This window comes from Rousettus aegyptiacus, unplaced genomic scaffold (genome assembly GCF_014176215.1).
Source record: "Rousettus aegyptiacus isolate mRouAeg1 unplaced genomic scaffold, mRouAeg1.p scaffold_m13_p_5, whole genome shotgun sequence".
NCBI lineage: Eukaryota > Metazoa > Chordata > Mammalia > Chiroptera > Pteropodidae > Rousettus > Rousettus aegyptiacus.
In genome coordinates this window covers 76,039,193-76,053,246 of record NW_023416308.1, presented here as the reverse complement: position 1 = coordinate 76,053,246, position 14,054 = coordinate 76,039,193, and the positions used below count along the sequence as shown (strand labels likewise).

Here is a 14,054-nt window from a genome sequence, read left to right as displayed (position 1 = left end):
AACTCTATGGTTTTCAATAAATGTCTTAAGAGAAAACTTTAGTCACTCATTTTTTTTTAACTTACTGCCAAAGTTTCCAATGGCATGATAAACATTAGATTTATAAAATAAGCAATGAACTCCAACCACATAATATACATTGTCTAGAATCAGAAACTGGACAATAGTTATTTGGCAGAATTGATTTAGATTTCACTTAGGAAAATTTGAATTGTTCTAGACAGCCAATATGTCAAGTGATATTAAAGGCTGTTTAACATTGGGGTGATTTGTAGTGCAATTATAAGAAAGAAGATAAACATTCTTTCATTTCTACTCATTTAATTTTTTTTTTTTAACGATACCCTATTTCATTAGTTCTTAAGCTCCTTTATAAAAATTCAAGGAATTGCCAACTCATAAAAAAATGTGATTTATCTCCTAGCTAATGCTTAAAATTAGCCAGTAATTTCTCTACATAACAGAAATATATTTCTATATGATTAATCACTGACAGTTAAAAGGGGAAAACTTTAACCTATTATTTAAGTGTGCTTATTAAGATTTTAATTCTTTTTTTTTTTTTTTTTTTTTGGTTTTATTCTCTCATTGGGCGGAGGGGAGCTTACTGGATTTTTTTTCTTTCTTAACTAAATTATATGAGCTGAGAAAGTGTGGGTCTCTAAATACTGAAATAAAATTCTACTATTCTATGGTACTCTGTGGTACACTCTATAAATGAAAAGTATTGGTATTTGTGAGTTAAGAAGAAAGCTACCAAAAAAAAAAAAAAAAAAAAAAAAAGGCAGCTCTATTCCAAAATTTGAAAATAGTAATTTTGGTCATATTTAAAAGATAATCAAATAACTCCCCCAAATTAGGAACTTCAGCAAAATCCTATCTATGTTCAGACACAGCATTTAAATAAGAAGAAATAATAAAGTAGCAAACGGGTTTGGAATTCAGGATTAGATTGTTTTATTAAAAATTATGTTTATAAAATAGTAGAAGAATGACATATCCCATTTTCTCAACATCCTAGGAGTTATCTAAACTTGGAAGAAATTAAATGTCATGAAGACACTAGGTATCGCTAGTGCCCACTGTATGCTGACGATCTTAGTGCTTCCAAACCTATGAGACTACTTAGCATCAGGACTAGGGGGCCACAGCAGGCCCTTCTTTAGACATTAACTTAGATCAAAGTACGTCTCATAGAAGGCCATAGTTTGACATATAAGAAACTAGCTCACATCCTTATCAAAGTGTCTGTAATAGAGAATGCTAGATGAAGCTACACACCGCTGTGTCCTAGAACAGTGACATATGATAATATTGTGGTAACTTCTATTACTCAAATTCTTAAATTGTCTGTGGCTCCTATGGGTTCAGTTACTTATCACTTACTAAATTCTATACATACTGGTAGGTTCTGGGAATATATAATTCTGATGGGAGATAATTTCAATATAATATAGCAAGTTCTATAACAGTGGTTTCACAGGGGTGAGGAGTCTGTAAAAACACAGAAGGGAATAATTTATCACTGAATGAAATAGCCTGGAGTTACAGTAGAAAATTTCATAGAAAATGTTTCTGAAAAACTGACACCTAAACTGAAACTTAGAAGGATGAGTAGGTATCAGTCAGGAAAGAAGAATATGAGTATTCTAAGCAAAGAGAGAAATAGCATGAACAAAGATAGGGAGCCATCAAACAGTATGCCATGGAGAGGGAATCAGTGACAATTCAGTATTACTTACATATGTTTCAAGGCAAGGAGAGATGGAAAATAAAGTGCCCAAAATGAAAACAACATAGAGAATTTTTCATAAAGCTCTACTTATGCAGTTTAAAAGATTTTACTTTAACCCCCTATTAATCACCTAGAATTTAAAAAAGAATTCAATTGCTCTGTAAATCCTATAAATCTGAGCCTACTACTCTACATGACATTTAGCCCTGAAGAACTAAGCAGGTGAATTTTTGGCTACCACATTTTTTAGAAAAATTTGATAATGTGAGGTCATCACATATTTTCCTGCTCTCCAAAACACTCCTGTTATAAATACTGTTAAAACACCAGAAGTTTATTAAGGATAAAGTAAATAGACTGTCTTTGATAATCACAAGCAAAACACCATTCCTGACAGCAAATATGTGGTGTCTTTTATTCTAATCTTATCATCAAGCCCTAAAATAAGAAATTTTACTGTGAAACAATGCAGTAGGAAAATAACAGGAGTATGATGAGTTAATAACTTGCCATCTTACAATCATAATAAAATACTTGTCCTGTGCATAATCTGAACTTTGTCAAGTCTTTTCCTTTTTTCCAAAACCTATTTTTCACTGTTTTTTAATCTATTGCTAGTCCATAAGTCCTGATGTTGCTAACTGAAATAAAATCTTACATTAGAGAATAGAATACTCACATAATTATTTCATAATGTTTTTCAACTTGATAACCTCAACCTATACTTAAAGAACACTTACCTGCTTTACATTGTATCCTGCTTTTGCACTAGTTTCAATAAACATAACATTCAGCTCTTTGGCTTTCCTCTCCCCCTCCTCAATTGACACTTGCCTGCAGGAAAATAAAAAATTCTTTTTGAAAGATGATATTTTAAAGATTTTAAACAAAGTTCTGAAAATAACTTTTCTTGATATGGGTGCTAGTTACACAGACTAGTCTGAAAACTCAAGCTGCAGTTTCAGGTGTACAATTCAACAGTTAGGCATACATACATATACTGCATTTTGTTTCCCTCCCATAGTCAGATTTCTGTCACCACATATTTGACTCCTTTCATCCCATCAACCTCCATCCTCCCCTCTGGTAACCACTAATCTATTGTCCATGTCCATGAGTCTGTTTGTCCTGTTTGTTGCTTTTAGGTTTATATTATACATATAAGTGATACTATGTGGTGTTCCACTTTTTCTGTCTAGCTTATTTTGCTTAGCATGATTATCTCAAGGTCCATCCATGTTATTGCAAGTGGCAGTATTTCATCTCTTCTTATGGCTAATATTCCACTGTATATATGGTACCACAGCTTCTTAATCCAGTCGTCTATCATAGGACAATTCAGTTGCTTCCATGTCTTGGCCGCCATGAATAAAGGTGCTATGAACATTGGTGTGCAAATATCACACTTAAACAATTTTTAGGGCATTTATTTTTAATGATTTGCTTTTACTTTGCTGAGCTCATCCTGTAATTGTTCTATTTTTAAAAACGTAGTAGCCTGTTACTTTCTCTTAATATAGACTGTAAGTACCCTTGTGACGAAAAACTGTTTAAAATAATTTTTAATGGCCAGATAACTTGTCAATTTGCTATTATGTTTTACATAACCATTCCCAAACTGTTTGAAATATAAATTATTTTCAAATTCCAGACTACTGTGAAAAACGTTGCTATAAATATCTTTGTGCTTAACATTTTGTACACTGTGGCTTATTTCCTTAAGTTTGGATTTTGTGAATTTCTCTAAGTGGAAAAGTGAGTCGAAGACATATATGTTAGTCTCTTGATACACAGTATTAATACCTTAATACTTCTTTTAGAGGGCATTTTGTGACGTATTATAATTAGCAGTATGCCTCAAATTGTGAGCTCTTCAAGTACAAGATTATCTCATTCATCTTGGTGGTCTAAATGCTTAGCTGACGCATATGTGTTTAATAAATATGCAAATATTCTAATTAAATGAATCTAAATTATCAACCAACAAACAGTGCTTCTTACAACACAGAAAATTAAAGCAATGCAAAAGATGGGACAAGTTTCCACCACATCTATCCATTGGTTTTACCTGCGTGTGTGCCTTTAAAATCTACCTCTAGTCCTAATGCTAGGGAGGAACTGTCCTTACTCCCCAAACTTATACCTACGAGCTACATACTACTGGATTCACACTCTCTACTTGTCTACAAGATATTATCCTAGAGTCATCTCTCTAAAAACAAGGACGTCCTCTTACACAACAATCCAACTGTTAATGTTTTATTCCATTAGTTTTATCTTCTATGAATTTGTGTATAAATACTAAAAAATACACTTTTCTTAACAATTTAAAAGTTGACAATCTGCAGACCGTTAGCCCTAAATATTTTAGCAGTGTGAATTTCCTAAAAATAATTGTCAGATGCCCTAAAACTTATTCCTTGGACCTCTTCCCTATTTCAGTTACTCTGTAGGTGATCCACGTAGTCTCATGGTTTAAATATCATCTATACACTGATGACTCTCAAACTTATATATTGAGGTTGGAGCACTGCTCTAAACTCTGGACACATATATCCAACTGCCCATCTGACATCTAATTAGATATTAGGATATCTAATGCCATTTTAAACTTGTACTTTCTGAGCTACATGCCTAGAAGCTTTTCTTTCTCAAAATATTTTCATAGTTAACTCCCTTACTCCCGTAGTGTTTAAAAGTCACTAGTCATAATCTCAGTGAGGTCTTCCACTGATATGCTATCTAATTTTTCATATTCACCCTTGACATTTCATATTCCCTTTCTCTGCTTTATTTTCTAATATTGACAGATATTAACATCAAACATGCTATATTTTTTGCACTTAGTGTCTGGTGCCCCAGTCTCTGGTGCCGAAAAAGCTGGGGACCACTGTGTTAGCCAGCAATAAATTCTTACCATTCTTTTTAGTGGCTACAAGAATTCATTTACAAAATGCTACTGCTACTGATGAACATTTAGATTGCTTTTAAATTTTTTAGTATTACAAATAATATTGCAATAAACATCCTTTTATTTTCATCTTCCACAGGTCTGTGGGTATTATCTGTGGAATAAATTATTACAGGTGGATATGAGTCAAATATTTTAAATTCAGAAATTATTAAACTGCTGCCCCCCAAAATTATTTAGTTACATATTTATGAGAGTTCTGTTTATTCAGACTCTTGAAGATATCATGCATTATCAATGTCCATCCCTGTTGTTGCAGATGGCAAGATTTCATTCTTTAAGGCTGAGTAATATTCCACTGTATATATGTACCACTTCTTTGTTATCCATTCATCCTCTGATAAAACAGCCAGGCTGCCTCCATATCTTGGCTATTGTAAGTAATGTTACAATGAACATATGGATTTACATGTCCCTTCAAAGTAGTGTTTTGGGTTTCTTCAGATAAATACCCAGAAGTGGGATTACTGGATCCTTCTTTGTCTCTTGTTTGAAAGTCTATTTTATCTGGTATAAGTATTGCTGTCTACCTTTTTTAAATTTCCATTTTCATAAAATGTCTTTTTTTATCCCTTTACTTTCAATCTGTGTATGTCTCTCAATTTGAATGAGTCACTTCGAGGCTGTGTATATAAGGGTCTTATTTTTTTATCCATTCAGCCACCCTCTGTCTTTTGATTGAAGCATTTAATCCACTTAAGTTATTCCCATTTTGTTATTCATATTTTTTTCACCTTTTTCTTTTTAACGAAGTCCCTTTAACATTTCTTATACTAGCTTATATTAGCTTGACATCTTTTAGCTTTTGCTTGTCTGGGAAGCTCTTTATCTGTCCTTCGATTCTAAATGATAGCTTTGCTGGGTAGAGAAATTTTGGTTGTAGGTCCTTTTGCTTTTCATCATTTTGAGTATTTCATGCCATTCCCTTCTGGTCTACAAAGATTATTGAGAGATCAGCTGCAGTCGTATGGGGAGCGCCCTTGTAGGTAACTAAATGCTTTTCTCTTGCTGCTTTTAAGATTTTCTCTTTGCCTTTAACCTTTGGCATTTTAATTATGATGTGTCTTGGTGTGAGCTTCTTTGGGTTCAACTCTATGCTTTCTGGGACTGTATGTCTATCTCCTTTGCCAGGTTAGGTAAGTTTCCCATCATTATTTCTTCAAATAGGTTTTCAATTCCTTGTTCTCTCTCTTCTTCTGATATTCCTATGATGAGGATGTTGGTATGCTTAATGTTGTCCCAGAGGACTCTTAAACTACTTTTTTTAAAATTATTTTTTCCTTTTGCCGTTCTGATTGGGTGTTCTCTGCTACCTCCTCTTCAAAATCGCTGATTCGATACTCCGCTTCATCTAATCTACTCTTGATTCCCTCTAATGTATTCCTTATTTTAGTTATTGTAGATTTCATTTCTGACTGGTTTTTTTTTCATGTTTTCTATCTCACTGCTGAAGTTCTCATCGAAATCACTGAGCATCCTTATAACCAGTGTTTAAACTCTGCATCTGGTAGACTACATGTCTGCATTTTGTTTAGTTTTTTTCTGGAGCTTTGTTTTGTTCTTTCATTTGTGACATGTTTCTTTGTCTCCAAATTTTGCCTGCCTCCCTGTGTTTGTTTCTATGTATTAGGTAGAGCTGCTATGTCTCCTGCTCTTGAGTGGCCTTATATATTAAGTAGTAGATGTCCTATGGGACCCAGTGGCACAGTCTTCCTTGGTCACCTGAACCAGGTGCTGCAGGATATGTCCCTTGTGTAGATTGTGTATGCTTTCCTACAGTAGTTGAGACTTTGTTGCTGTTAGCATGTCAAGAGAAGGGACTATCAGGCTGATTGGCTGTGAGGACTGGCCATGACTATAGCAGAGGAGTTGTTGTGCAGGGTGTGACCCTATAGAGCAGGATTTGCTGTAGCAGGACTCTGGTGCCTGCCCAGTCTGCCCTTGGAGTGTGTTGTCCTTTGGTGTAGCACTGGGTGGGGCTCTGGCTTGATGTGAAGCCAGCCACCTCAGTGTCAGCTCTGGGGCCTCCTGGAAAGGGACCTGACACAGGCCAACTTCAGCCACAGCCTGTGTGCTGACTGAAGCCACCTAGCATGAGCCACCAAGCAATCCATAAATGGCCACCAAACGTCCTGTGCTTGGAGGTGCCTTAAGAGGCCAAGCCACAAATTGAGGCTGACTGTTACTAGTGTTGGGCTTGGGACTTTCTCGGCAAAAGGTATGGGACATGCCAAGGCCAGATGCTGCTTGTTTGGGTTTGATGAATCCTTGAGAGAATTTAAGAAAGTCTACAGCTTGAGCCAAGACAGGCCATTTGTAAGGAAAACCCACTGGAAGTGGTTTGGGTGGGCCTGCAAGTTGGGTGGGTTGTAGTTCAGAGAATCACCAGGCGATGCAACCAGTGTTAGCCAGGTTGATAGAGACTCAGATATGGCAGCTGCCTACATCTACATGCCAGGAAGAGGGGAAGGCTTAACAAAGAAACAATGGATTCTGCCAATAGTTCTGTCTGGGAGAAAGCTGCCCCTCCAGCCCTTTCCCTGAAGCCAGAAAATTTCAATTCCTCCCCATATATCCCTGGCACTTTTGAAGTTGCTGCCCTAGCACTAGAACTCAGAGCGAGTGAGTCCATCAGTTAAGTCCATCAGTAAGTCTGTACATGGACCATTTAAAAGGAGTACCTGGGACTCCAGTATCCCTCCATCTTCTCAGCCACAATCTCCACTAGTTTTCACAGCTAGAAGTTGTGGAGACTTCTCTTCTTGGTACTAAAACCCTGGGGCTGGGGTGCCTGGTGTGGCGCTGAGACCCCTCATTCCTCTGGGGGGATCTTCCACAGCTGAAATATCCCTCTAGATTTTTAACCGCCACACACGAGTGTGGAAACAGCCTATTCTGCATTTCCACCTCCCTACCAGTCTGGAGGTGGCTGCTTCTTAAGGTTCTTAGTTGTAGGCCTTGTGTCCAGCAGACTTCAGGTCATTATTAATAATGGTTGTTTTGTAGTTTAGTTGTAATTTTGATGTGGTCGTGACAAGAGACAAGCCCAGCATTTACCTACTCTGCAATCTTGACTGGAAAATTGAAACATTTCACTTAACGGTGCAAGTTTATTACACAAATTTCAATATCCAACTATGAATAAATAATAAATAGTAAAACTTTCTACTATTAAGTAAAATGTCCAGTAGATAACTTAGGAATGCTGAAGGCAGATATTCAAGCCATGAGTTCTATAGTGAAAGTTAATATATTTTGCTCCTGTCACTTGAATGTGGCTTTCCTCATTTGACTAAGGTATCATAATCAAGCTATTCAGTTCAACTACACAGTCTGACTCAATCATACAATTTAAAAAAGAAAAGAAAAAAAAATACACCACTGAATTATAATGAATATATATAAGAATACTACCAAAAGAGTGCATATTTAATTATTATGAATAATTTTTAAAGACAGCTGTTTTTAAAACTTTTTTTTTTTTTTACCACAACACTGCTCATATTTATGAGGCCTAAAAAATGTAAAAAAGTTAGCTTCATGTATAAACAATGTTTTTCCCGCTTGTGTAAATAATCTTGCATAAGAGTTATTTAAATACAGTTTTACATAGAACAAAAAAACTCATGTTCCTTAAGTCTGAGTTTAATGTTTTATATTTCAGGTCCCCACACTAAAGAAAACTTAAGGATTAAACATGTCTTTTTTCAAAACAATTCTTCAGTAACATTAAAAATAACAAGCTGTTTAACAAAGAAATTAAACATTACATACACATACAAAATCACTCCATACCTCTTATCAGCAAGATCTGTTTTATTTCCTACTAGCATGATGATAACATCACTTCCTCTTTCTGTTCTGACATCATCAATCCATTTTGTAGTTTGCTGGAATGAGTTAACATCTGGTATAGGAGGGTGTATAGAGAGATTAGTGTTATTGCAAATGCCTCCTCATGTGATGAACCAAAGAAAGAAAAAAAGAAAAAAGCCCTGGAAGTTGGAAGGGGGCTGGCACATTAGGACCCACTTTTAATGTGCCTGCAACATAACTCCATTTTATCTGAGTACAACTGTCAGTAGTCTAAACAAATCACAAGAATAAAATCATCATGTTCCTTTTATAGTAGTTAAAATTTTTTATAGTCATTTAAAAATTTTGGATATGACCAAAGGAGTGTAATCTACTCTATGAAATTGAAAAAAAAATTGTTTTTAATGTAAGGACAGCTATGGCAGATAATATGGTGTCACATTGCTACAATGCTTTTTTGATTACTTACACATACCAAACATGACAAAGAAAGCATTTCCAAAAGTATGTCAGCCAATAAGTCCCAACACATCCAGAAAATCTGTAAAGCCTTTAAATAGCTTTTAACACCACTGTTTGCATTGCTTATTCAGTTTGTGATCACTTTAACTTAAATTTATTAGTTAAATGCACAGGAATCACTTGTAAAAAAAAAAAAAATCGATCTTCTGTAGTGCTAGAATCTAAATAGACCACTTCAATATTTTTTACAGCAGCTAAAGAAAATAGTTTACTAATATTTTAATCATACGCACAATTAAAAAAAAACAAACAAACCAGGTTTCACTTGATTTGGTTAAAGTAAGCACAAACATTTTAAAGCTGCAAAACATGTCAATGCACAATAATGAACATTTTTTAAACAAGTAGCAACCCAAAGTAAAAGCTTCAAGAAAAGATTGCCTATGACACCTAACCAAAAAAAAAAAAGTCTATGAATGTAAACTTGTAACTTACAATTCTGCCACTGCAATTATTAAATAGATATGATTTCTGATTGAGCAGATATGCAAAAATGTATAGTAATAGAACTACTCACTCAAATCAATATTTTGTGGATATGTTTTTAAAAAGTCTTAGATGTAGTACTTTCCTGGTTGTTCTATGAATGGGGGACCACTATATAGAATGATGCTTAATACTGCCTAATAACCCAATTTACAAAGACAATTTTAATCAGAGAGCATTTCCCTGTAGGTCACTAATGCTCCATGGAAAATTTAAAGTCTTTTAAAATGCCAAAGGCATTATTCATTCTTTGGGGGGTGGGGGGGAATGAAGACCATTACTTTAGTCTCCCATTTAATTTTTTTTCTCGGAGAGAAATGAAAGTGTAATTTGTTATCCACGAAGCAAGTCACAGAATCCAGATACGATTTGAATGAAAATGATTAATATAAGACTGCACATTACGTTTTCTCTGAACTCCTCTATAGAGAGAGGATGGTTGAAAGGGGAAAGCAGAGAAAAGCTGGCTAGTGGAAGTTTTTAATAGCTTCGACAGAAGCCTTGGAAGATTTGGAAAACTTGGTAAAAGGCTTAAATGCAGATTATTTCATTTTAGAGAAACTTCAGGTCAAGTTAAATTTAAAAGGAGATGTTCTTCCAACCATAATTAAGGTGTGGTTTAGGGATAATAGGATACTCAGAAAACCTTGAAGAGGATTCATAACTGGACCCAAAGGAAAATTTCCAGGGCAAAAAATCCTAGCACAGTAGGAATAAAGCATAGCTTATACAAACACCAGAGCAAATATTTCTGACCAAGCTGGTCTATGATAAGCTTTGCTAAAACTCATTTTTACATGCCAGTATGGAAAACAAGCACAAGACAAGAACATGCATGCAGCTAAGCTAAGGGTTGAAAGAACGTTAGAAATGCATAATTCCCCCCACTCACTTGTGATATCATAAACAACAACTGCCACAGTGGAGTCACGAATGTAGCTAGGAATCAAGCTCCTGAACCGCTCTTGACCTGCTGTGTCCCATAATTGCAATCGTACCTAACAACAAAATCAGTCAAACAAGCAAGAAAAATAAGAAAGGTCAACCCCTTGCAAAATACCTACTTGTGATATCGTAAACTACTACGGCTGCAGCAGAATCACGGATGTAACTGGGAATGAGGCTACGGAAACGTTCCTGACCCGCAGTATCCCACAGCTGCAGCCTGATCTGTGGGATGGGAAAAAATGAATAAAAAAAAAACAAAAACAAAAAACAAAAACAAAACAAAACAAAAAAAAACAAAAAAATAAAAACAAAACTCATACTAAAAAAATAAATGTTTTTTAAAGGGGGAGGGTGGGAGGGAGGTAAAAAGGAGACTCATGCGAAAGGTTGCAGGGATGTAAGGAATGAAAACAGAAAACTTTCCTTTTTCCAAAGGGAGTACTATAAAAAACTTGCTTGCTCTGAAGGTATATGACTTAAAAATGGCAATGGGAAAGATTGCACAGAATCAGAAATACAGGTTCCTTTTTTCCCCCCTCTCTATAATCTTTCTTTGAATCCTAGGCTTTCTGGATAACAAAAAGTAGATTTTGTTGATATTCGAATAGTAAGCATAAAAGGGAAAAACAAAAGTAAGTGTCATGAGCAGCTCAGGCTACCAGAATAAAGGGAATTAATGCTTCTTTGAAAGCCTCTCTGAAGCTAAAAAGTATCTGTTTTCTACTGGGTCCAGAATACTTTGAAACTGGTTCTTTGACTACTATCCCTATGTTTCCCCCACACATCTATTCCCAGAACACTGTATGTAATCTAACAGAAAGGAAGAATATCTTTTTGCAATCCTATATAAAAATTTCTTTACTTTCTTACTTTTTCACATCTGAGGAAGAAAATCCTGAAAACAAACATTAGTATTAAGTTTTTACCATTATGAAGTTGTTTCCAAGCTTCCAAATTTTAAGAAATGGCATGCTACATATTAAAACATAAAAGACCATCCCAAATAAAAAATCCATACACTTATAAGAAATAGTATTAAATATAAAATAATGTTTTTTGGCTATAGGTCTCAAAATACTGCATTTAAGATAGTCACTGTTTAGGTGATAGAAATTTATTCAAGGGACAGTGGGCGGGCTAGAATACAGAATTTACATTGTACTAAAATGAAAGGGAGCATTCCAAAAGATGGAAGACAAAAATCCAATAAATACACATTACTTCTTTCTATTTAGTCACTTTGGTAACATCAAATTCAGACAAATAAAACCCTGAAGTCCACAAATTGTGTCATATTCAAAAGAAATCTTTCTGAATACCCTGAGTGCTTTCAAAAGGTCTTTAGCAGCTCTAATTTTTTCATGAAAATATTCATTTAATTATCTCATAGCTATTTGTTATCATTTTTCCAAATCAAGATGACATATTTTGTTTAACAAGCCTAGGGCCTTCAGGGTTTTACAAACACCTTGGCTTTCTTTCCCTTTTGGATTTCACTTGTGGATAAGAAGTCAGAGTGCTAAGTACTACTCACTCTGTAATAGTTTGTCTCAACGCCTATCAACTAACTTTGACAACTCTGCTATGTACTTCTTACAATGACAATCCCTTGATTATAGCTTTGAACATATATCCTGGAGTACTGCAGAAAATTGCACACAGAAAACATTACTCACTGTTCGATCCTCCAAATACATTGTTTTTGATAAAAAGTCAATACCAATTGTTGCCTGTAAACCAAAACAAAGAAGTTAAAAAACTAATAACAGTTTAATGGTGGTTCAAATGGGAATTGTGATTGTGGAAGAAATGATGAATAAACACATCATGGTCAAGTAAGAATGAGCAAAATTTTCAGTGATAATGGCTTCCCCTTACTGAGCACTTGCTATGTATTAGATTCTTTTAAGCCCTTCATATGATCATCTCTAATCCTTATACATCTGTGCATGATAGCTATTGTCATCCCTATTTTTCTCATTCCATAGATATGCATAAATAATGGTACCGGGGTTCAGAGAATTAAATAACTTATTTTAAGAACACAAAGCTTCTGCTGTAGAGTTGGGAGTAAAAGTCGAGCTCCTTCCAATACACTGAAGTATATCAACCACTTTTTAAAAAGATTATTTTTACTTTAGAGCAGTTTTAGGTCTGTAGCAAAATTGAGAAGGTACAGAAACTTCCTATATACCCCTTACCTCCACATACACATAACGTCTCCTATTATCAACATCCCTTACTAGAGTGGTTCATTTTTTGCACATTAACACTGATATATTTTTAAAGGTAGGTTTTATTTTCAAATTGTGGTAACATATGTATCATAAAGCATGACATTTTAACCATTAAGCATGTTGTTTAGTGGTATTAATTACATTCCCAATGATGTACAACTGTCAACACTATTTCCAAAATCATTTCATCATCCCAAACAGAAACTCTGCATAAGTAATAACATATTACAGTGTATGGATATACCTCAATTTGTTTGTCCATTCATCTAATGATGGACACATGGGTTATTTCTGGGTTTTAACTACTGTGAGTTCCTGTTTTCAATTCTTCTTGGTCTATACCTAGGAGTGGAATTGCTGGGACATATAATAATTTTATTTAACTTAGTGAGGAAATGTCAGACTTTCCATAGTGGATGCACCATTTTAAATTTCCATTAGCAATGCATGAGGGTTCACATTTTTCCACATCCTTGCCAACATTTGTTACTTTCCCTTTTATATTTTTTAATATAAAATAGCCCTTCTAGAAGGTGTTAAGTGGAATCTTACTTTGATTTGCAGTTCTCTAATGACTAGTTATGCTGAGTATCTTTTTACATGCTTATCAGCTATCTGTATATCCTCTGAAGAAATGTCTATTCAAGTTCTTTGTCCATTTTAAAGTAATTTTCTCATTTCGGTAATTGATTTGTAGGAGTTCCTTATATAGTATACCAGATATTCAACACTTATCAGATATGTAACTTCCTCCCATTCTATAAGTTGGGCCTGGCATACCTTTATTAAAAATCCATTTTCAATAGATATATGAACTCTCAATTCTATTCTATTGGTCTATACACGTATCCTTGTGCAAGTGCCAGTACTTTGAATACTGTAGCTTTATATTAAATTTTGAAATCTGAAAGTATGTCACCACTTTATTTTTCTTTTCCAAGGCTATTCTGGCTACTGCAAATTAGGACTGGTTATTTTGTTTCTACAAAAATGGCGGCAGGAATTTTGATAGGAATTGCACTGGAAAAGTAGATTGCTTTGTATTGACATCTCAATAAATATTAAGTCTTCCAATCCATTTACCTAGAATGTCTCTCCATTTATATAGGTCTTCTTTAATTTTTTTGAGCAGTGTTTTATAAATTTCAGTCACGCTGACTTTTATTTAAAGAAAGAAAAGAGTGAGAGAGCGAGCAAGCAAGCTAGCTTCCTCCTTTACTTCAAACTATGTGAATATGTATTTCAAATGTTTCTCAATTTAAAGCTTAAATACAATCTAAGTACTAATTCCATTTTATGACATTCCATCTGAGAATGTATATCCCACTCTGCTATGAGG

General features: G+C 34.7%; 1 protein-coding gene across 2 annotated transcripts in view; it reads right to left on the bottom strand.

The window, feature by feature from the left end:
• The window catches only part of RAB6A (RAB6A, member RAS oncogene family), a 55,236-nt gene that overhangs the window by 14,728 nt on the left and 26,454 nt on the right, over window positions 1–14,054 (bottom strand). Inside the window, exons 3-6 of one of the 2 annotated variants that reach the window (XM_016161419.2) lie at window positions 12,155–12,208; window positions 10,595–10,700; window positions 8,502–8,613; window positions 2,476–2,569 (exon numbers count right to left, since the gene is read on the bottom strand). In XM_016161419.2, the coding sequence (XP_016016905.1) occupies window positions 2,476–2,569; window positions 8,502–8,613; window positions 10,595–10,700; window positions 12,155–12,208 (366 nt within the window). Of the gene's footprint in view, window positions 1–2,475; window positions 2,570–8,501; window positions 8,614–10,422; window positions 10,529–10,594; window positions 10,701–12,154; window positions 12,209–14,054 lie in introns of both variants that reach the window. The other variant, XM_016161418.2, reaches the window with a different exon arrangement.